The following is a 22,365-nucleotide window of genomic DNA, read 5'->3' as shown; positions in this document are numbered from 1 at the left end:
TACTACACAACAATGAAAGTAGCAAACTTCTGCTCTTCTCAACAATATGGGTGAATCTCACGGCTATAATGATGATCAAAAGAAGTAGATATTAAAATCTATACACTGTATGATTTCGTTGTCATGCAGTTCAAGAATTAGCAAAAACTAACTTGTGGTGATAGAATCCGAATAGTGGTTGCCTCTTGGGGTTTTTGTCTGGGTGGAGTCTTCTGGGGCTGGAAATGCTCCATTTCTTGATTCGGGTGTTGGTTATATGGGAACATACAATTTGTGAGCATTAAATCCGATTTGTGCAATTTTCCTTATGGATGTTGTACTTCAGTGACAAGTTAAAAAATAGAATGTTAACAAGGAAAGCTGATGACAACAGGAGGGGACAATGCTTCGCCATATACTTTCCTGGAATAATTATAAATCAATACAAAGTTTTGGAGGGAAAATTAAAGAAAAACCTTAATAACAGAGGTACTGTTTATCCAGTGATTTCATTCTTAGAAAATCCCTAGAACCAGACAAACAGGCAAAGATGTGTGCGCAAGGATGTCACTGTGATTATTACACGGTCATTATTATTACAATGTCCAAAAAAAATCGACAACACCTGAATGTCTTGTGACATGCTCAGTACAATGCAGCTATTAAAAATCCCACCACGGATGAAGGGCCATGGACTTGTGAAGATGTCTCTGGTATATTGCAACATGAAAAGATCATTTGACTCTTGCTTCTCAAACAAGGCATTTCTCCCTCCTGCTGCCTTCCATCTGCTTACATTGTGATCTGAGATTTCTGCTGCCTCCTCCTTCCACCCAAGGCGGATTTGGTGTTCTGTTTTTTTTTACATGAAGACATTTTATTATTTTGCTATATAACATATTAGTAAATATACTCAATTGCATTTTCTCAAATGGCAAATGAGACACAAGATAACATCTTTTCAATTCCTGAAAACCTCAGTATCATCTGTCTTTTGGAGGATCCAGTTTCCTACGCCGTCTATGATACTGTCCACGAGGATACCAACGGTGCTTAGTAGTAAAGAACATTTTGCTAAGTTGTTCTATCATGGGTCCTTGCTCAAATCGCTCATTTTTTTCTTCTAATCTGGTTTTCAGCACTTGGTCATGTGTTTCTTCATTATTATGCACAGGATCTGGCCGAGGGATAGGTTTTGTATGTTCATATGGAATGTCCACAGAAGGGTGGTAGCATACTATTGTCCTGCCATCCGATGTCAAAGCAAGCTCTACTTTGCAATTATAGTCATCTGGTAGAGAAGAATACGTAGATTTATGACAAACACAATATAAAGCTCCATTTTGAATTGGAAATAAATGTTTCCAGATAGTTCTGTTTGATATCGCCCATTTTACTGCTGCTAACGCCATGGTGAATCAAGATGCTTATTAGGTGGTGTGAAAGAAGATGATCTGAAGAGAAACTGATTTTAAAATCTTCTTCCAGATATACCTATTTTCATCCCTGACAGCTGCTTACCGCGAGCCCGCCATCTTACTTCAATTGGTGTTCTGTTTTTTCTTCTTCTTGTCGGAGGCTGGTCTTCAAGAAAGGAGATGGAATTCTTTTCGCTTCGCCTTAACTTGGTAGGCATCCATGAATCTTGGAAGGGAAATCTTGTCCTGTCAGCGTCCAATTATTATTCCAGGTAATGTTTAGAATAAAGTTGAAAGTTTCCCCTTTGGTCTGCTTCCCTCAAAAATATTCCATTGAGATTCTTTAAATGGGCTTTATTTTTTGTAAAAAACCTGTCTAGGTTTGCAGAACCATTGCAAAGATATTACAGAGTTCCCATATACTCTGCACCTGGTTTCCCCTATTATCAACATGGACGTTAATATGATACATTGGTGACAGTTAAGGAACCAATATTGATACATTTTTGTTAACTGAAGTCTAGAGTTTATTCAGATTCCCTTAGTTTTTCCCTGAAGATGTTTTGCCGTGGGACCCCGCTTGGGATACGACCTTGCTTTAGTTATCATATCTCCTCGGGGTCCTCCTGGTTCGCCAGTTTCTCACACTTTCCTTCTTTCAGATGACCTCAATTTTGAAGAGTAATGGTTGGATATTTATAGACTGCCCCTCTATTGTGGTTTACCTGATGTTTTTCTCAAGGTTAGATTGGGGTCACGGGTTTGGGGGAGAAAGCCATCAGGATTTTGATGGGATGCCATCACATTTATAGGATAATTTGAGCAGAATTGACATTTCCACAATCCTTTCCTTCAGGGATATGGTACGTTTCTCCAAGAGACTCAAGTCTTCTTTTACAATCGTCAGTGAAGTTTTATAGTTTGCTTCTTGTGGACCTAACATATTTCTTATTAGGTTTATTTCAAGGTATTTTATAGCTTTTGCAGCTATTGTGAGTAGGCTCTTTCTAAAGATCCTGATTACAGTTATTTCTAAGTTACCTTTATTTCTAAATTGTCCTTGCTGGTCTACTGGAAAGTCAATGATTTTTGTAGATTTATATTTGGACTAGCCATCCTAGAAAATTTGCGCATAGTTTATGATCGTTCCGACTTGATTCTCATGTTTTTTTTGATAGACAAGAATCTCTTACGCAAATAATTATTTTGCCTCTTTCTTTTAAATATTTATGCATCTTAGTTCATTTTCTTTTCTTATTACATTCGTTAGGAGCCCCAAAGCAATGGTGATTAGGAATAGAGACAAAAGGTATCTTTGGTTTTTCACTGACGTCAGCTTTTCGCTTGTTTTTATGATGTTTCTTATAGGTTCCTGATAATCTCTTCCATTTTGGAAATGTCCTTCTATTCCTATTTTAGTAGGATTTTATATTAGGAATGAAAATTGAATTTTATCAATGTCTTTTTTGATATGTGAGGATTAGCACCTATTTTTTTTTTTATATTAACTTCTTAGTACAATAATTATTGCTCTGTTTGGTTTCCCTTCATGGTGCCAATTTGCTTCCTGGACCAGGCGCCCTCAAGGGAACTTCTCTGCCAGCCTTAGCCCTCTGCAGCTGGGGTAAAGCTCACCCATACGTCCCTATACCTCTGGCCACCTCAGACGATGAGGCACATATGCGGAAGCCAAACAATGACCCACCTACACAATTGCTGACAAAGCTCCCATCAGCTACCGATGGTGAGTGCCCAAAGGGGGGCCATGGGAAAGGAGAACGCCAATTTGCCCACCCAGAACCACAGGAAAGGCACAGGGATAGGAGGGACCAGGGGCCTCAGAAGGTTGAGGTGAAGTCTATGGCTGAAAATACAGGAATCTCTATTCAAAACCTATGCAGGGAGCAGTATGAACCCCCCAGATTGCCCACCCCAACCCCTCCCATGGCAGTCAAGGGACTATCCCTCTCCTGTACCTGCAGACCATTAGAGATGTCTTTTCTAGAGAAATGGACACAGAGAATCTTCTAACTTGATTTCACCAGACATTGAAGAGGGTGGGAAATTGCTGTATTAAAAACAGATACTTGGGTGCCTGGGTGGCTCAGTCAGTTAAGCGTCAGACTCTTGATTTTGACCCAGGTCATGATCTCAGGTGGTGAGATCAGGCTCTGTGCTGGGCTCTTCACTGGGCATGGAGCCTGCTTAAGATTCCCTCTCTCCCTCTATCCCTCCCCAGCTCTCAAAAACAAAACAAAACAAAACAAAACAACAAAAATAACACACACACACACACACACACACACACACACACACACAAACACAGATGATTAAACAGAAGTCAGAGACCTCTAGCTTCTTCCCCACTCAAGTCCAAAATCAGGGGTCGTTCTGACCTGGTATCACTTTGAAGTCACCTAGGACTAAACTTATTACCCCAACTCCCACCTCTGTCCCGCACACACATACACACCGGTAGAGTAGAGGATCACTTTTTGCCAAGGAAGGGAAAGCTTGCATCACATGGACCACATGGAACCAGCCTACCATAGCCTCTAGTAAGCTCTGTCTACAAATCTACAAATCCACCCACCCAAGCACATAGAACCCATTTAGTGCCCTACTCTCAAAAAGGAAAAGGCAGCCAAGGATCACTGGACATTTGAAGAAAACCCCAACATGAAAGAGAACACAATAAATAGGGGAGAAAGCAGGTAAGGGAAGGAAAGAAGCAGATAAAACAGAGAATGGTGGGAGGGGGCAATATTCCTAGGGAAGAGACAACGTGGAGCCCATTAAAAATAAAAGAAGCTGTAAGAAACAGAGAACAAGAAATCTCGTTTCTATGGTTTTTTTTTTTTTTAAGATTTTATTTATTTGAGAGAGTAGAGAGAATGAGAGAGCACAAGCAGGGGGAGCAGCAGAAGGAGAGGGAGAGGAGAGATGATGTGGGGCTCGATCCCAGGACCCTAGGGTCATGACCTGAGCCGAAGGCAGATGCTTAACTGACTGAGCCACCCAGGCACCCCAAGAAATGTTTTTTTTTTTAAGATTTTACTTATTTGACAGAGAGAGACACAGTGAGAGAGGGAACACAAGCAGGGGGAGTGGGAGAGGGAGAAGCAGGCTTCCCTCAGAGCAGGGAGCCTGATGTGGGGTTCAATCCCAGGAGTCTGGGATCATGACCTGAGCCGGAGGCAGATGCTTAATGACTGAGCCACCCAGGCACCCCAATAAATTTTGTTCCTTAATAAAAATTTAAAATATGAGAGCTGAAAAAAATTTTTAAAGAGTTTAAATGTTGAAAGATAAGGTCATGGAAATCTCCCAGAAAGTACAATAAAAAGGCAGCAATGCTACCTACACTAAAAATTGACTAACTAAACTAATTAATTAACTAAAAATTAACTAACTAAACTAATTAACTAACTAAAAATTGTTGCTTGAACCAGCAACAACATGAATGAATCTCAAATATTGCTGAACAAAGGGTTGCAAAAAAACAAACAAAACAAATAGAAACAAGAAACCAAAATAAAAAGAATATGTGACAGAGGGTTTCCTGGGTGACTCAGTCAATTAAGTGCTCGACTTTTGATCTCAGCTCAGGTCTTGATCCCAGGGTCGTAAGTTTAAGCCCCACATTGGGCTCCACACTGGGCGTGGAGCCTACTTAAGAGAAGAAGAAGAAGAAAAAGAAGAAGAAGAAAAAGAAGAAGAAGAAGAAGAAGAAGAAGAAGAAGAAGAAGAAGAAGAAGAAGAAGAAGAAGAAGAAGAAGAAGAAGAAGAAGAAGAAGAAGAAGAAGAAGAAGAAGAAGAGGAAGAAGAAGAGGAAGAAGGAGGAGAAAAATATGTGACAGAAGTCATAGGTATCCCATGAAGCTGATAGTATTCACTATTTGACTCTTTTCAGAAGGTTTGCTGATCCCTGCTAGAGGAAAAAATGTCTCTAGGAAAAAATGAAACTCTGATATATAATCTAACAGGTTTGAGGATGTTGAAAATTATAGTGAAAGGCGTTCTCTATAGGGTTGGAGGGTGGATAAAATCTCAGTTGTTAAAAAAAAATAAGCAAATGAGAAAAGATGAGTCTATTGTGATCTATTATGAACTCTAGGAAAAACAAAAAGCTGTAAAATAAAGGAAATTTAATTATAGTGTGTCTTTGGCTCCACAGCTCACAATATTCATGTGGTCATTACAATGAAAACACAGAGTAGGAACACAGCCCAACATTGAGATCTGACCAAATTAAGCCTGTGGTGGTGGTACATGGGGGACATCATGGAAAAGAAAATGAATTAAAGAAATGAATAAGTTAAAGACTCTCATCTACCATGTCAGAAAAATCAACAGATAATATCTAAAATTGATTAATCAAAAGCTAGCAATCTAAGCATAAAATTTAGGAATATGGAGGCAAGTGCTATAACTGTACCAAAATAAATTCCAGATGGATCAAATATTTAAGCAAAATATTAAAAGACAATTAGAAGAAAATCGAGGGCAATGTTTTTACAATTTCCTGAAGGAGGTCTTTCTAACTATGCCCACAAAGCCATAAATAAAGGAAAAACAGAAAACTTTTGAATTTCCATATAGCAAAGGATATCATAAATAAGCTTATAAAAATGTCTGAATTGAGAAAATAAATTGCATTATATATTCAAAGAAAGGCTTTTGGTCTCCTTAATATATAACTACATTTATAAGTCAATAAAAAGACACAAGATTCCGAATTTAAAACGGACAAAGGATATGATCAAGCAATTCACAAAAGAAGTACAAAAGATAAACTTGTGAAAATACACTCATTTTGCTAACAAAATCATGTCACTTAAAACAACAATGAAATATATCACTTGCCCATCAAATTATTGAAGATTAAGCATATTGGTGATGTTCAGCCTGAGGGTGTAGAGAAACCAGCCCACTCATACACAGTCAATGAGAACTGACATCAGCTTAGTCTTTGGAAGGCAATTTGGCACAATTACTTCAGAATGTACAGCTGGGCATATGCTTTGACCCTGAAATTCTACTCCTGGAACTTATTCCAAGGGAATAATGAGAGAAGCACACAAAATATACATGTAAGGACATCTACTTCAGCATTTTTACAAGAGAAAAATATGAACTAACCTAAACATTCATTTGTTTGTGTGCCCTTACGTTGGTCTCCCCTGGTTCCCTGCGAACTCCACGTGAGTAGTGGCTCTCTCGGGTACTATCCAGTTGTGGTAGGTCTTAGTGTTTTAGGAACAGATGGTTGGATGAATGAGTCCATGAAAGAGGAGAGGGAAAAGGGAAAACAATGTTGAAGGTTATTTGCAGTTATCTAGTTTAGTGATTCTTGCATTTCTTAATTTCATATACTAAATAGACATTCCAAAAAATTGAGGGAACTAATTGCTATACGTTTGATAACTTTTTATTTTGCCAAGTAAGGTCACTGGGGGGGAAAACCCCACAAAGCTACCTCCATCATTTACATATGCCGTAACCACCAGTTCATAAAAGAAAGAACATTAACACCAAAATAATAGGGAACACATAATCTCAAATATAAGCTCCTTTAAGTTGAACAGATTTGCTTTATGAAATGATCCACATTGCTTTATGGTTTTCATCTTCTCCACAATCAGGGAGAAGTTCTTCCCTGGCAGAGGTGTCTCCACGGATTGGCATGTGAAAGCTGGCCTGTCATTTTACAGACTGTAAGACTGAGGCTCTGAGCAGATGTAGGACCCAACTCTAGCCCCCTAACAGCCTAACAACAGAAGGAGGACCAAAACTCACATCTCTTGACTCCTGTTTTCATGACAGTACCTACAACCCAGCAATATGGTTGCACTTTCCTAGAATCGAGAATATTCCCCTATTGTGGGCACTTTGGAACTCACCAAACCTGAGATCTGACCTGGGCATAAATTATCTCCACAAGAGCAGGAAACTCACTATTTGCAGTAGCAGCCCCTTTTGTTGTGGGAGTGGTTCCTTTGCTTCGGCAGTTGTCCCCCGCCCCCCCCCCCCCCCTCAAGCCCCAGCTGAAATCTGTCTGGATGTGGTTGCACCCAGCAGCCCTGAATCTGCTCCCTCATCTGCACGGGGTCCTGCAGGTTTTGGAATGTGTGGCATTCAGGAGTCTTATCCTAGAATTGGTGGGGAACTGGAAAACAGACTCTCTGATACCTCAATCTCCACCCCTCCCTCCTTTCTTACCCCTAATGGACAAGAAGAAAAGAACACTGGGAACATCTTTTATCATTTGAATGATGATTGAATCCAATCCATCCAAACCAATTTAGAGAGGAGACAGAGACTTAGGGAGAGAGAGAGCCGTAAAAGCCATCTGTTCCAACACCCCACATAGGGGAGGTCCCCCAAGATGCAGGGAGTTGCCCAGATTCTTGAATTTGGGAGCAGGACTGGAAGTCTAAGATCAAGGCTCTGGCTGATTCGGGGTCCGGTGAGAACGCACTTCCCGGTTCAAAGATGGCTGTCTTCTGTCCATCCGCTCACAAGGCGCAAGGGGCAGGGGAATCTCTCTGGAGCCTTCTTTGTAAGGGGAACCGATTGCATTCATGAGGGCCCCACCCTCAGGACCTAACCACCTCCTAAAGTCCCCAACTCCTGATATGGACACATTGGGGATTAGGTTTCAACATATGAATTGAGGAGGGGGGCACAGACATTCAGTCTACAGCACCCGGAAAGGGAATTCTGGTGTTTCTCCAGTGGGCACAGCAGAGTCACACCCTGCCTCCCCCCAAGCCTCGGAAGGTGGGAGGCTCCCCAGTTACTGGAAGGGACACCAGACGCTGGGCAACCAGAAAAAAAGAGACATGTCCACATCAACCTCAAATCTAATGTGAGGATAATTAAACAAGAGGCCAGGCTACTCACCTGGCACTCAGCAAATATAAGTCGTCGCATGGCAGCTCAGGTGATGGCGTGAAACATGAATCCATTCCTGAGTCTCCCCGCCTTGAGGATGGCCAGTGGTTTCCGCTGCACCTCAAGTCAATCCAAACTGTGGGAAAGCCTGGGGCCAGATCCCTGCACTTCTCCCCCTCATCTCCTTCCCTGCGTCCCCTCCATGCCACACTCTGGGCACACTGGCCTTCTGCCACCAGTGGGTCTGGTTCCTTCATCTGTCAAGACCCCACTGAAAAACCATTTCCTCAGTGTGGCCTCCTCTGTCCTCACGAGGTGAAGTTGCTCCTTTGCTGCCATTCCACTATCCCCCACCTCCGCCTCGATCGCCTGGGTGCATGGTAAGCAGTTGTAAGTGGTGCTCGCTCTTGCAGAAAAGAGGAGTCTGTTTCCTGCCATGCCTCAACAGGAGGAAATAATGGGGGCTACTTTCGGGGGCATAGGTAGGGGATCGTGGTTTGCGCTTCCTGGGGAGCTTGCAGGAGAGAGGCAAGCTGTTTGTCAGTTGAGCAAAAAATAGCAATGCTGATCTGACCCAGGGCATTAGGTCTTAGCCATCATCGGCAGCTGGGCGAGGAATCCCTTGGTCTTAAGCCAGTCTCTCCTTCCTTCCAAGAGAGGGATCCCTCAGCTGTTGGGCAAGTGAATAAGACCAGACCAGAAGAGGACCATGCCTGGCTTAACACAAGGCCCATGGAATCCAGGTCCGTTCAGAAACTCTTCCAAATGTGGATTTATTGTAAATATTTATTTCTTGCAGTTAAAAAGGGGGGCATCTTTAATAGAAGGCAGGAGAAACAAATCTGAGTCAGTAGGATTAGAAGTGGGAAAGAGGGAACAAGGAGGAAGCAACTGCTAAAATTGTTGGGAACAGGGGTGGAATTTGGCTCTGAGCTTCCTGGCAGCTAATGCAAAAAGGGAAACCGGATCAGTTATGGAGCTCTTTTTATTAGCAGAGGACATGCTTGCCAGTTCCATGGGTGAAATGCAGTTGATTTTCAGGTTTTGTGTTTTCCAGGCACTAAATCTTGAATGAAATTTCTCCCTTGAGGGTTTAAGAGGGATCATCAGCTGATGCCATGAACAACATCCCTGTTTTATAGCAAATGTGGAAGTGAATTGCTAGTGATCCAGGGGTTATTTAGCTCGTATCACTGGATGTATATTTTGCAGTATCATTATTATTAGTCGGTAAGAAAGGCCTCAGATTAGCTTTTCTTTCCAAAGAGCTGAGCTTGATTCCCTTAGAGCATCTCAGTGTCCTCACAGGGCCTTGGGAGTAAATCAGTTTGTTAGTACATTTTTTTTTGCAGGGGGAGTTCATGAAGTACCTGACCTCACACCATAAAGTTCTGATCACTTCCTTTTGTGTGATATTGCCCAAGAGAGAAATTTGAGAAATATTTTACCAACCATTAGGTTGGAAAGCTGCATTATAGAAAAGGACAATGAATCCAAAGTATCCAGGAGTGGAAGACATTGAGCTAGGGAGTCAGGCAGACCTGGCTTTGAATCTTATCCTATCTCTAACTAGCTGTGTGGCCTTGGGAAAATTTCTTAACCTCTCTGAGCATGGTTTCCCTGTCTGGAAAAACAGCGATGATGATATCTGCCTTGGATTATTGAGTCAAATGTTAACGTCCCGAAAGCTTGTGCAGTGTGTTCTATTCGCTTCCATCCGCTTCTCCCCCTCCCCTGCTAGTTTCAGGGAATTCAAGTGGAGCTCCCACCCTGCCCCTACTTCTTTGTTTCGGGCCCAACTCAGCCCACAGAGGGAAGCTGAAGCACAGCCTCACAAGACCTGCCTTGTCCAGACCACTTGTCTGTGGTGATTACCTTCAGACTCTGGAGCCACTTTCTGTCCATACTCGCCCAGAGCACCTGTGCCGACCCCTTGGGTTGCCATGGGTTCCCTTTGGGAGATGGTTCTAGCAACTCTCCCAGCTTTGTTTCAGATTCCTTCCTGTGCCTTGGTCCTGATTATGTGGCTATGGGGCAAGTTCTTGAGGGCAGAATGTGGGACCCCCTGGTCCAAACTCTTTGTGTCTTGCAGGAAGAAACTGGAGCCCACACAGGAAGAGCTACGCCTCAGACCCGGGTCTCTGACCCGTGCAGTCTCTCTGCTCTCCGAGGGTGACACCTGAGGCGCCTGCTCCCCAGCCTGCAGTGCCCGAGGACCCAGTCCCACTCCGCAGACGCAGCCCTGGGACCCAGTGTTCCTGGCAAAGGGAAGCCAGACTGGGCCACACAGATGGGGAGATTTAAATAGAAAACTAGCACCACAGGATAAAATTCCCTCTTTGCCTCACTTACCAGCTCATTCCCTTAAAGACCTTTTTTGCTTTTTCCTTTTTGACCACACTCTCTCTTTATCCACCTGGCTTTCTGGCCTCATCTCTAGTTCCTCTGCCCACCCACTCTCTACTCCAGTCACAGCTGACCACATGCCACGCACCCCGGCACTTTACCACGTCTAGGTCCTTGCTTGCGCTCCTGGCCTTCCTGAAAGGCTATCTTACCGCTGATGGGAATTCCAGAACTGCCCCCCGCCCTGCAAGACCCACTTCTGACATCACTTCCTCTGTGCACCCTACTCCTTGAAGGAAGGAATGGCTCCTTCCTCAGTGCTCTTCCCCTGCCTAAGCACTTGGCCTCCAGTATAATGCTTCGGGCTGTTGGGTGTGCATTAATCACTGAATTATTTTGAGTTTGCTGTGAGTACCTCCATCTCCCCACCCCCCCGCCCCCCGGGGGTGGAGACCTCCTTGAAGGAACCCGCTTAACTATCTGGGTAACCCCCTGTACCCAATACTCTGCCTGGCGTGGAACACATATACACTCTGGGAACGTTTATATTTGTATTGGTTGTTGTATAATTATGGCATTAGTTACTGTTAACTTGAGCATCTACTATGAGCAGCCTGGTGATGGGCCCTTTAAATACACTCTCAGGGCCCCTCACTCAGAGCTAGCAGGCGCAAGGCAGGTTATTAATGTGCCTCACTTGCAGAGGAGGGAACTGAGGCTCAGAGAGGGGAAGTCACTCAAGATCACCCAGCTAGAAACAGACATTGGATGCCAAGAAGCTGTGTTTTTGATGTCAAAGTTAAGGGGGAAAGATGATGTGGTACATAAAGTTTTTTCACCCTCCCTCCTCCCACCGCCTGCAACATCCAGACTCCGAGAGCCATCCAGGACATCCTGGGTCATGACCATGGACGCCCATCTTGGGGCCGGGCTCCCAGCCAGCGGCGAGGTTGACGGGGAACTTTATTCTCTTGGGAGGAGGCCTCCCTAGGGTGGTACCCACCGGAGGCCGCCTGTACCAGCTCTTGTAGGGCTCCGATCGATGGCCATTTTGGAGAGCGGGGTGGGGCGCCCCTCATGGGCAGCGCCCCACCTAGGCGCCTTCGTGGGACCGAATTCCTCCAAACAACCTCCGACTGGGGAGCGGGTGAAGGCGGGAGGTTAGAGCTCGCACAGCTCTAACCCCAGCATAGCATAGCAGAGCCTCCCCGGGCAGGAGACCTTGCAGTTCCGCCACAAGACTTGCAGACAATGCCAAGAGAAAGAGGTTATTTTGGGAATGGTTGTCCTGGTTACGCCATCCCTCGGTGTCCTCTGCCCCATAGCCGCCCCACCGGCTTTGTGGGCGCTGAAGGAAGCCTTTCAGACTTTTCAACACTTTGTCTTTATGAGAATTCCGCCCCACCTTTTCCTGGCTACCTTGTCTCTCTGGGATATTGAATCCCATTCACAGATGGAGAAACTGAGGAACCGAGCAACGGAGCGAGGCTTCAACGTCTTTTCCAAGTCAGCCAGGGACCCGCCTGCCTGATTCTCAGAATCTCAAACCCTGTAACGAATTTCGATTTGAACAACACGTTCGGTGCCCGACTTGAAACCGCAGCCCCACAGGAACAGTTATCATTTCGAGCGAACCCCCAGGTCCCTTACCCTCAGCTTGCCGCGGGTCTCCTGTTTAACAACTTTAGTTTGTATCTCCAAACTGCTGGGCAGTCAAAGGGTTAAAAGGGATCAGGAAGGGGGCCTGATGCGCGTGGCGGGGTGCCTCGAAAGGGTTAAAATTATAAACGCATTAATCCCCCCTGACTGTTTGGTTCGAAATGAGCAGCAACTGGGGCCCGGAGAACCGGGGAGACCCCCCCCCGCCCCCACAGAATGACTTTTCAAAATTCTAGAACTTTTGATTCCGACCAAAAAAAAGTGCCCAGTTCGAAAGTTCTTTTAACCTTTTCTTTTTTCATTTATTTATTTTTTTTCTCGATTTCTCCTTGGGCCGGATTATAAAACTCGCCCTCTCCTTTTGGGTTCGAGGAGCTAGGTTCCCCCCTCCGGGCAGCGCGCGGGGCGGGGGCCGAGGGGGCCCCGGGAGTTTTCTCCAGGGCCGGGTTGGGACGCGGCTGGTGAGTCCCGGCTCCGGCCCCTGAATTGGGGGGTCCGCGTCTGCCCCAAACGCCGCTTTCTTCCGTTTTCCATGTCATTTCCTGTACTAATAAGATGGTGGTCAAAGCAGGGGAGGAGAGCAGCAGCGAGTCGCCGCCGCCGCCGCCGCGCCGAGGCTGGCGCTGAAACTTTGCCTCGCCGGGGACCAGCGCGCCCACAGCGCGGCCGCTCCCGCCGCGGGGGCCGCCAGCCGGGGCCGCGCCGCCTCCGCCGAGCCGCCCGCCGGGCCGCCCGCGCCGCCCGAGCCCCGCGGCTGCCGCAGCATTCCCGGGAAGGTGAGTCAGCCCCGGTAGCCAATGTGGCCATTGAAAATGGCTTCGGAAAGCGCTCGGCAGTTTGCCAGCGAGCGCGGGGGCCGCGGGTGCAGGGGCTGCGAGCGGCTGCGGGGGGCGCGGGCGGCCGGGGGCCGGCGCGGGCGGTGCGGGGGGCCCGGGCGCGGGCTGGGGGGGGGCAATTCGTCCCGGCCCCGAGGTGGGTTAACCCTCGGCAGGTAGCTGCCGCCGCCGCCGCCGCCGCTGCGGGATTCGGGGGCCGCCCCTCCGCCTCCTTCCTCCCCGCTCGCTCCTCGCTCGCTCGCCTTGTTACAATGTAGCCTTTTCTCTGCGCCGACGTTCCGCCCGCTGACGGACGTGTCCGCCGACCAATGGGAGCGGCGGCTCGGGCCGAGTGTTCGGAATGAGAACGCGGTGACACGGGCGGGGCGGAGCGCGGAATGCTGGAGGGCTCTCTGCAGCTGCTGGCCTAGTTCTCGGGGGCACTTTCGGCTTGGCGCCCGGGGCTGCTGTGGGGGGCTCGGGCCCTTCAGGAGGCGGTGGGGCCTATTCCAACACAGCCCGCAATTTCCCGCGAAACGTGGCCGAGCCGGAGGCCGTTTCTATAAGATATTTGAAGTCTTAGTTGCCGTGTAGACTCTTAGGGAAATCTCTCTGGAGTGCAGCCTCCATCCCCCACTCGCAATCCCCAAGGTGCTCTCTTATGCAGAAACTGCAGAAACTTGGCGGCCAGTGACCTTTCTCCGGTCAAGGCCAGCACGCCCTAGGCAAGTCGCTGCAAGGAGAATGAATTCACATTGCTTGAGCGTTGGGCGATGCAGGTTGAAAAGTTGCTTGTGTCTTGAACTGGGTTGGGCCCTAGGGGCTTGACCCCTGGGATGGGCTGGGACTTAGGAGAGAAAAATGTTAAATCTCCCTTCTTAGACGTTTGCTCCATGTGGAGAAAGGCTGTGGTATATAATTTAGAGTGGCTAAGAGGAAACACACCCAGTTCTTTGTGCGCGAGGACAGGACGCAATAATGAGAGATTGCTCTTGATGCCTGGAAACCCTATAAACTTAGGGGTTTTTGTCTGAGCTGGGGCGAAAGGATTTTCCGTGGAGCCGGGTGCCAGTGGCACCCAAGCTTGCCTTTGTCCACAGTACCCCTTTAGAGGAAGGGAGGTGGTGGGGGTGTGGGGTGGGTGGGCCGAGTCTGTAACAGGTTGCGGTGACCTTATCTGTGGAGCGGGGGCATGGTCTTCACCCACCAGCTCTCTGAGAGGTGGGCAGAGTTCTGTGTGGGCACACAGCTGAGAACCTGCTGGGAAGAGCTTCAGCTGGTTGCTTTAGTTTAATGAAAGGGGTTTCTCTGTTGGAGTCCTTCCCCCCTCCACCCTATAATAACTGTATGACTTTGGATTTGGCACGGTTACCTTTGACCTCTCTGAACCTTGTTTGTCCATCCGGAAAATGGGGCCAACAGAGCCTGTCTGGCAAGGCAGCTGTGAGATTAAAGGCAATAGAGATAAAATGCCTAGTCCATGCTCCACACATGACATGATTTGAGAAGTGTTGTTCTCTGTACGGGATTATTGCCGAACCTACGATCCTGGGACCATCAGAATTGCCCGGCGGGCCCCACCCAGGACCATCCAATTCCAAACTGACAGGGCCTCCAAGGAGCAGCTGCGGCAGATTTCTCTTTCCTAATGACATTCTCAAAGAGGAGGGGCTCCCCACCCTTGCCCCAAGAGTCCCGATCAGCCACAACCATCACTTACATCCAATATTGGCATGAGTTACAGTTCTGGCCTCCAGACCCCTTGGATTGATGTGCTTTGTACATTTGTTCTCCTTGGTGTCAAGTAAGACTTCTGTCATCTGAATCTTTCCTCTCGGGGACTTGGATGCAGAGGCGGGGTTTCCCTGGTTCTAGGTCACTGGCAAGTGTGAAGGAAGTAAAGACTACTGGACTAGGAGTCAGGAGTCATACGTGTTTATTCAGCTGCCTGGTTGGCCTGTCCTCTTGGCTATCTCATAGTCATGACCAATGCATGGCATCCAAGGCTTTCCCTTGCCTCCTGTCTGTCCTCCAGGGCGGCGCTGTCTCTCCCCAGGACAACATTCCTGAGCCTTCCTGTCCATCTGCAGCCTCCCCTCCATGCCAGTCTCCACCTCGCAGTCAGAGCGATCCGTTCCGAAAAAGATCAAATCAGGCCTCCCATTTCTTGCTTAAAACACTGAAAAGTCTTCCCAGTGCTTTTGGGATAAAGAACCAAATCGTCCACATGACCTAAAAACTCTGGAGCGATCTGGCTCTGCCCTTTCCTCGGCCTCATCTCGCACCCTCCTCCGGATCTCCCCGCACTCCAGGTTTTGTTCTCTCCTGCATGTGCCCGCCCTCCTTCTAGAATACTGAACCCGTTGTGATCTAATGAGTGGGTTGAGGTTGGCAAGGGCAAGGTGGAGTGGGAGAGTGTCTGGTGGTCCTTGATACTATCCCCTAAACATTTCCAGTTCACCCAGGCACAGGGTAGGATTGAATCTAAGGCTCCTTGTGCTTGGGTGGGGCCGTGTGGCTGGCGGGTGAGTTGTGAGCTACAGTGACACAAATTACTTTGGGCCAAAGCATCTAGTGGCTGGTGCAAGAGCCTCCAGAGTGCTCTTTTCCTGTGGGGTGGCAGTTAGCAGTAGGTGGGATGGTGGCTTTTTGCTAGCCAGGGTCCCTGGGTCGCTGTGTGGGACGGAGCCCCTTGATGCCCCACGACAGACATGCAGCTCGAGTGATAACTAAACCTTTGTTGTTTTCAACCACTGAGATTTGGGGGTTGTTTGTTACTACAGCATAACCTAGCCTGACCTGACCGATACGGGGACCAGAGGAGCATCCCAGGCAGAGACAAGTACACACACACAGAGACTCAGGAAGGCTCATCCTTAGCAGCCAGGGTGACCCGTTTGATAAACAAATGTGAGTCTATCAAACCCTGCCTGAAAAACTTTCAGGGACTCCCACTGCTGTTAGGAGAAAGATAGAAATCCTTTAGCTGCCCTCCAGACCCTGTGGGGACCCCATTTTTCATCCCCCCATACGCTATGTTTCACCTGACATGGCGCTTTCCTCACGTTGCCCCCTCGGTCCTGACCGTGTACCGCACTCCCCCTTCTTAGGCTTCCTCATCCTTCATCTTTCAGCTTCCACCTCACCTCTTCGGGAAAGCCCTCCTTGATTAGGTCGAGCCCTCCATGACAGCCTCTCATGGCCCCATGTACCTCTCCTTTGCAGCACTCGTCTGTAGCGATTTTACAGTTGTGGGTGGGTGTGATTATTGACTGTGGTCCCCCTTTCATCAGACCAGGAGCTCTGCGGGGGCAGGGCTTGGGTTGGCTGCTATATTTCCAGTGTCTGCACACAAGGGCTGCTTCTGAAGAGTCCCTGAGCATTGACTGCAGATTCACTGGGTGCCAGGGGTGAGGAACAGGATAAATGAACGCTGCTTCCCCGGGCATAAGGGCAGGTGGGTCCAGCTGGAAGGAGGCATTGGGCATGGCAGGCAAACTGGCCCACAGGGTACAGGTACCAAGCTCCCCATACTTACAGGTGTCCGTGCCCCAAAAGGACCATGTTTCTGGGAGGTCTGAGAGGACACCCCAGGAGGGCAAGAGTGTGAGATTTAACAAACCCTGAGGCTTCTGCTGATCTAGAGAGTATATGATTCAGTGAAGGGGCCGCCGAGTAGGAGATCCAGGGATGATGGAGATAATGATGATGAAGGCAGCGAATGTTTATTGAGGGCTAATTGTATCCCACGTAGAGTCCTAAGCATGTCCCTATGCAGAAAACCACTCCACAACGTATGTATTATTATTTTCATTTCACAGATGGGTAAACTGAGGCCCCAAAAGGTGGAGTAAAGGATCCAGGTTTACACAGGGGTATGGCCACAATTGGAACCCTGGCATTCTGATGCCACCTCCTTAAGGATGCCCTCTTAGAATGAGGGCAGAGAACCCCAGACCCACCAAGGAGATACCCCTTTGGAAATGTCACATGGGGTTATAAAACCCTTCTTGGGGGGTAAGTTCCCAGGAGGTAATACCCACCTACTATTGGGGTTTGTGCAAGCTGGTTTCTGGCTCAGAGCTGCTTGGTGGTCTTGGTGCCAGGGCTGGTCTAGAACCATCTGGTGCATCTCCACCCCTGCTGAGGCCTGAGAGTCCTTGGAGGCCCCAGAGCCCCATGTTCTCAGAGTGGGGCCTGGGAGAGGCTTCCCCGCAGCTGGCTCAGGGGCTGTGCCGGAAAAATAAGCCGTGCAGAAAGAAGAAAAAAAAAAAAAAAAACAATGAGGAAAAAAGAAAAATGTGCTGTTATTTTTAAAAAGCCTGTTTCCTATTGCAGATTTGTATCTGCGTTGGAAAGCCCAGTGTTCGCGCGGTGCAGCCACACTCGTGGTGGTGTCTCTGGCAGAGGCTCTGTAAGAGGGGAAGCCTGGGGCATCTTTCAGTCCTTCCTTTCTTCCTCACGTGGTTGGGGCTCTTGTGCTGTCCCTGTGCTGGGCACTGTGCTGGGCTCGAGGGCATATGGGGGACCCAGTCTCTGCCCCTACCAAACTCATGGACCAGCATGGGAGGTTAGGAGTTAGCCAGGCAGTTACAGATTCTAGCAAAAGGGTGCAAGGCAGATGGCCACCGACTCTAAGTCAAGGAAGGCTTCCTGGAGGAGGAGATGGCCTTAGAGCTGGGTTTTGAAGGGTGAGGAGACAACAAAGAAGGGAGAGGCATTCTCGTGTGGGGTATAGGTCGTTCAAAGGCCCGGGCACACAGAAGGGCTTGGAGAAGCTCAAGTAGTTCAGTTTCCCTTCCCATAAATGGGGACAGTAGTATCAGTCCTGTGCCACATTCTTTGGAAGAAAGTTTTTTCCTCCCTGTTCTCATGACCAAATTTAAGAGGAACACATATTGTGCCCCATGAGGTCCCTTCTACATCCATTTATGGATGGGGAAGCTCAAGCAAGTTCAGAGAGGTTAAGTGACTAGCTCCAGATCACCCAGCTATAATCTAATCTTTCCAGTCACCTTGAGAAACCCACATTTATAAAGGAAGCCTCAGGAGTTGCCTACCTGTGTTACCTAACGATTCCCAGCAGGTCTCCTGGGTGCTTTAAATGTGGGATTTGATTTACAAGCCCTTGGTTTACACAGCTGGTTTCAGACCGCTCTCCCCCCCCGGGAACCTCATGGGTGAGAACTTGCAGGCACATTTGGACAGACCAAGAGTCTCCAATGAAATGACACGGGGTAAGGGAGGAGGGGGGGGCAGGAGACCACTGACTGTCCTGCTCCCAGCATCAGCCTCAGATCCTGGGTGGATGCTGAGGGGTGGGGACCCTGTATGCAAAGGCACACCTTTGGTGCCTTCTAGAGCTTTCCCTTCCACCATGCTCTTTAACCTCCCCAACCCGACCCATAAGGTCAATGGGCAGTCTTCCCAACTTCGCCTTTTTCTAGATCCCCTGTCAAAAGCCTGTGAGGCCGGCGGGCCGGCTCTCATGACCCCTGTTTTAGAGCTGAAAAGTTGGGGGCTCCCAGAAGGGAAGCAGCGTGCTGGAGGTTGTACCGTTTAGGGAGTGACCAAGCTAACCCCCCAAATCTAGGGCCCCTTCCTTTGCACCCACCGTCCTCCTGCAATCATCAGAGCAGGCTGGGGAATTCTGAGAACTTTTGGCCCAGTCTCCGTGCTCTGTTCTCCAAAAGGAGCGGCTGTGGGGTCACTGCTTGACTATCTGCAGTGGCAGCAGCTCCCCCCTTCCTGAGGGGACAGAGGCAGTCGACCCCAGGTAATGTGCATGAGGAGCTGGGCTGGGGAGGGGGGAGGGCCAGCGGGGCTTCTCCTCTGGGGCTCATGGCGGGGCTGGGGGGGGGGGGGCAGAGTGGGACCAGCAGACAAGGCGAGCAACTTGACCTGGGCACCGAGCTGGGCTGGTATGGACGTCACCAAGCAAGTAAATATGGAACCACCCCCACAGTGTCAGCTTTCTCAGAGTGGCTTCTCCCACTATCTCTCACTTTCCCCGAGGGAAAGGGGTGAGGGCCGGGAACGGATCCTGCCGCCCGATGCTCAGGGGATGGAGATGGCCGGCTTGGGAGGCTCTGGGATGGCCGAGGGGCCTGGGGAGCAGCCTACCAGACCCTCGGCCCCAGCAGGGAGTGAGCCTTTCGTGGGGGCGGCTGACTGGGACCCAGCCCGGGTGGACTCAGCATTGTCATGGCCCAAGGTACATGGAGGGTGGGCTCTGGTGGTTGGGTGGAAGTGGGAGGGGGAGGAGGTGTTTGCAAGCCAGGGCCTGTCCCGGACCTCTCAGCCCAGCCCTTCCGTGCCCCAACCCCAACAGGGCGGCATTTTCCCAGGGCGGTGCAAGACACCTCCTGAGACAGCTGTACCCCAGAGGAAAAGCCAGACCAGCCAGAGGGGCTGGTATTTAGAGAGGAGGTGAAGAGGTCAGAAGCTCAAGGTGTCCCAGGGACGGGGGCGGGGCACTTAGACTGGGGTAGGGAGGGCCAGGGGGGTGAAATCTGCAAAGGAAATCAGCAAACTTAGCAGCCAGGGAAGAATTTACTCCCCCTACCCCCTCAAAAAAGATGTTAGGTCTTGGGTGGAGGAAAAGTAGAAAGGGAGGACACAGGGCCAAGTTTTGGGCTGGGTGATTCAGACCTTTATAAACATCAGTAATAGCCAAACTTGGTTGAAGCTTTTAAGTGTCTGAAGCAGTCCTCTGCCCCACCTGCTCGTGTCATTAGCCTCCATTTACAGAGGAGAAAGTGAGGCCCAGGGAAGTGAAGTGACTTACCCGAGGCCACACCTCTGCGAAAGGCAGAGCTAGGACCTGAACCCAGGTCTCTCTAACTCCGGAGTCTAAGCTCTTTTCCATTGCATGGGGAACTGCTCTTGGAGGCTGTGCTGGGAGGGAGGGGGTGGGGCTGGAATACTTGCAGGCTCCAAGCACCTGCCCGGGTGATGCTGGGTAGTCCTGAGAAAGTACAGCGTGGGCCAGCTGTGGCATCGGTGTACTCCCCTGAAAACGGGCTAGTGCGGTGCCCCCTTGCGCTCTGGAGGGCCAAACATAAACACATGATTTGATGGGCCTTGTACCCAGAGAGGGTGGTCTGCGGACCCCCGCCCATCTGTGAGCTGTGTGTTACTGGTCTGCCGCGAGCTAGTTAACAACATTGAAAGTTAAGTGTCAAAAAGCTCTTACTGCAACTTGACATTATGCCTCGTTTTTTTTTTTAATTGTAATTTACAAAAGCATCAGTTGGCAACAGATTGGAAAACTTAAAAAAAACAAAAAACCTCTACCACGAATAGCGTGAGCAGCTCTGGCCCAGATCCTAACAGTGATTGAAGGTAGGAAGTGCCCTACTTGCTCGTGGATGTGGTGGGGAGGGGAGCAAGTGATTCTGCCACCAGCGGTGGGAGAGGGAGAGACTGTTAGGCTTCCCGGAAGAAGAGGCATGGAGCTGGACCTTAAAGGAAGAGTAGAAGTTTGCCAGGTGGGGGAGGAGGGCAGGACATTTTAGGCACTGGGAACAGTATGTGCAAAGGCAGACAACAAGAGGATAGGGCCGTTCAGGGAAGGGGCAAGTGGTCTTGGGTGTTTGGAGAACAGGTAGAGGAGATGGCCGCGGAGAGGGGGGCTAGGGCCAGACTGGGAGGGCCTTGAATGCCAGGCTGAGCCGGGACTTAAAGAAAGCAAGTGTCCAGAGTGTTCTGGAGGCGGAGGTCCTGAGGTGGGAGATAAAGTCACAGCTGAGGAGGTGCTTTAAATGACTGAAGGGGCCATCCGGGTGGCATTTCCTTTCTGTCTTCAGCTTTCCGGAAGGCTGCTTCTTGGTGCCCAGTGGGATAAGTTGCTGGAGAGCGGTTCTTCCTTGCCCCCTTCTGAGGCAGCCAGGCCCATGGTTCTGCTGGTGCCTGGCAGCCCCCGGGTCAGTCCTGGCTGGACAGGTGGGCAGTTCTTGGCTGTGTGAGCAGCAGGCCTTCCCGGGCTATCCTGGTCAGTGGGTTGGCCTCTGGTGTGCTTGGCTGGCTATGGTGAAGCCCTTTTATCCCCCTGCTGGATGCTACCCGTGCTGTGAGCTGTCAAAGGGGGTGTGCCGGCTGCCTCACGGAGTCCAGAGTCATGCCAGGGAGTGTGGGCAGGAGGAGGGAAGGCTGAGATCTGAGGCTGAGGTGGGGTGTTGGCCAGTCCCCTGGCGTGTGATGGTGTGGGGTCCGCATAGGGGGTGAACTGTGGACAGCCGCCTGAAGTGGCTTCCGGCTCGAACCCTCTGTCGGGTCGGGGCTGAGGCCTGCATGTGGGGCCGGAGGAGTAACGCTCGGTCGACGTGCTGAGGGATGATGGTTCGAATCCCATCTGGGCCAGCTCAGGTGAGCAGACAGCATGGTGTCGGGGAGCTGCTGCCGTGGTTCAGCCTTGGGGGGAGGAGAGCCAACCCTCCCTGTCTGGGGGCTGCCGGGAACAGCCCATGCTTTGTCTGGGCCTGCATGTGGCCACAGGTCCGCGGAGAAGGCTGGCCTGCAGGGAGGGAGGCTGCAGGCAGCGCCTCTCCTGCCAGCCCCACCTACACCCTCCTCCTCGGGGGGCCCCTGTTCAGAGTGGCCCCCCTCCCCGCTCCCTCCCTGCAGCTCCCTGTCAGCTGGGCCCCACACAGCAGGCAGGACCGTCTGGCTGCCATTCAGTGGGGAGTCCAGCCGCCCAGGCCCCTGCAGGATGCGGCTAGAAGGCATTCACCACAGCCTGGCTGCTGCTGGCCTCACGACCAGGAGTCGCTGAGGAGCTCTGGTTTTGACAATGGCCTGGGTTGTGCTTGGAGGCACAAGGCGCGAGTCCTCGGACCTCTCTGGCTCTCTGCCTTGAGCTGGCCCCACGCTGGACTCAGTACTTGCCACAGCCCACGGGTCTCCCCGAGGTGGGGTCAGGTGGCCCTGGAGCCGCTAAGCCTCCTACCTCAGGCTTCGTGCTGCTGTCTGCCCTTCCCCAGAGTGGGTGCTTTTCCCTGTGAGCACCAGGTGGGACCTTCTTGATTCTCAGGGGCCCCTCTCCCCACAGGACACCCTGAGCCTGTTCTGTGTGGCCCGGTGCCACTTCTGTCCCGGACTGGGGCAGCTCCCGTCCTTTGGCTCATGGCTTTCTCTGACTGAGCATCGCTCTTCCTCTTCCTGATTCCCCTTTGTGGATCCGTAGCCTGTCTGTGCCCCAGTTCCTGGCTACCGGTGAGGCAAGGACTCGCTGGCCCGGCTCCCAGGGCCCC

General features: G+C 50.0%; 2 protein-coding genes across 2 annotated transcripts in view; one reads left to right on the top strand and one right to left on the bottom strand.

Moving 5' to 3' along the window:
• Nucleotides 1-852: 852 nt before the first annotated feature.
• Nucleotides 853-1,507, bottom strand: LOC114215314 (large ribosomal subunit protein mL42). Its single transcript, XM_028111244.2, is given in 2 exon segments — nucleotides 853-1,034; nucleotides 1,037-1,507. Coding segments are annotated over 2 exon segments (390 nt in total). The 5' UTR covers nucleotides 1,392-1,507; the 3' UTR covers nucleotides 853-999.
• An 11,488-nt stretch (nucleotides 1,508-12,995) lies between these two features.
• PRDM11 (PR/SET domain 11) overlaps nucleotides 12,996-22,365 on the top strand; it is a 78,835-nt gene continuing 69,465 nt past the window's right edge. Inside the window, exon 1 of the mRNA XM_088017668.1 lies at nucleotides 12,996-13,075. The gene's annotated coding sequence lies outside the window, so the exon portion shown is untranslated. The remainder of the gene's footprint in view (nucleotides 13,076-22,365) is intronic.

This window comes from Eumetopias jubatus, unplaced genomic scaffold, assembly GCF_037043125.1.
Source record: "Eumetopias jubatus isolate StellerSeaLion01/CBP00866 unplaced genomic scaffold, mEumJub1_p1.0 scaffold_13, whole genome shotgun sequence".
NCBI lineage: Eukaryota > Metazoa > Chordata > Mammalia > Carnivora > Otariidae > Eumetopias > Eumetopias jubatus.
The sequence above is the reverse complement of the archived record's forward strand: the minus strand, read 5'-3'. Positions and strand labels throughout refer to the sequence as shown.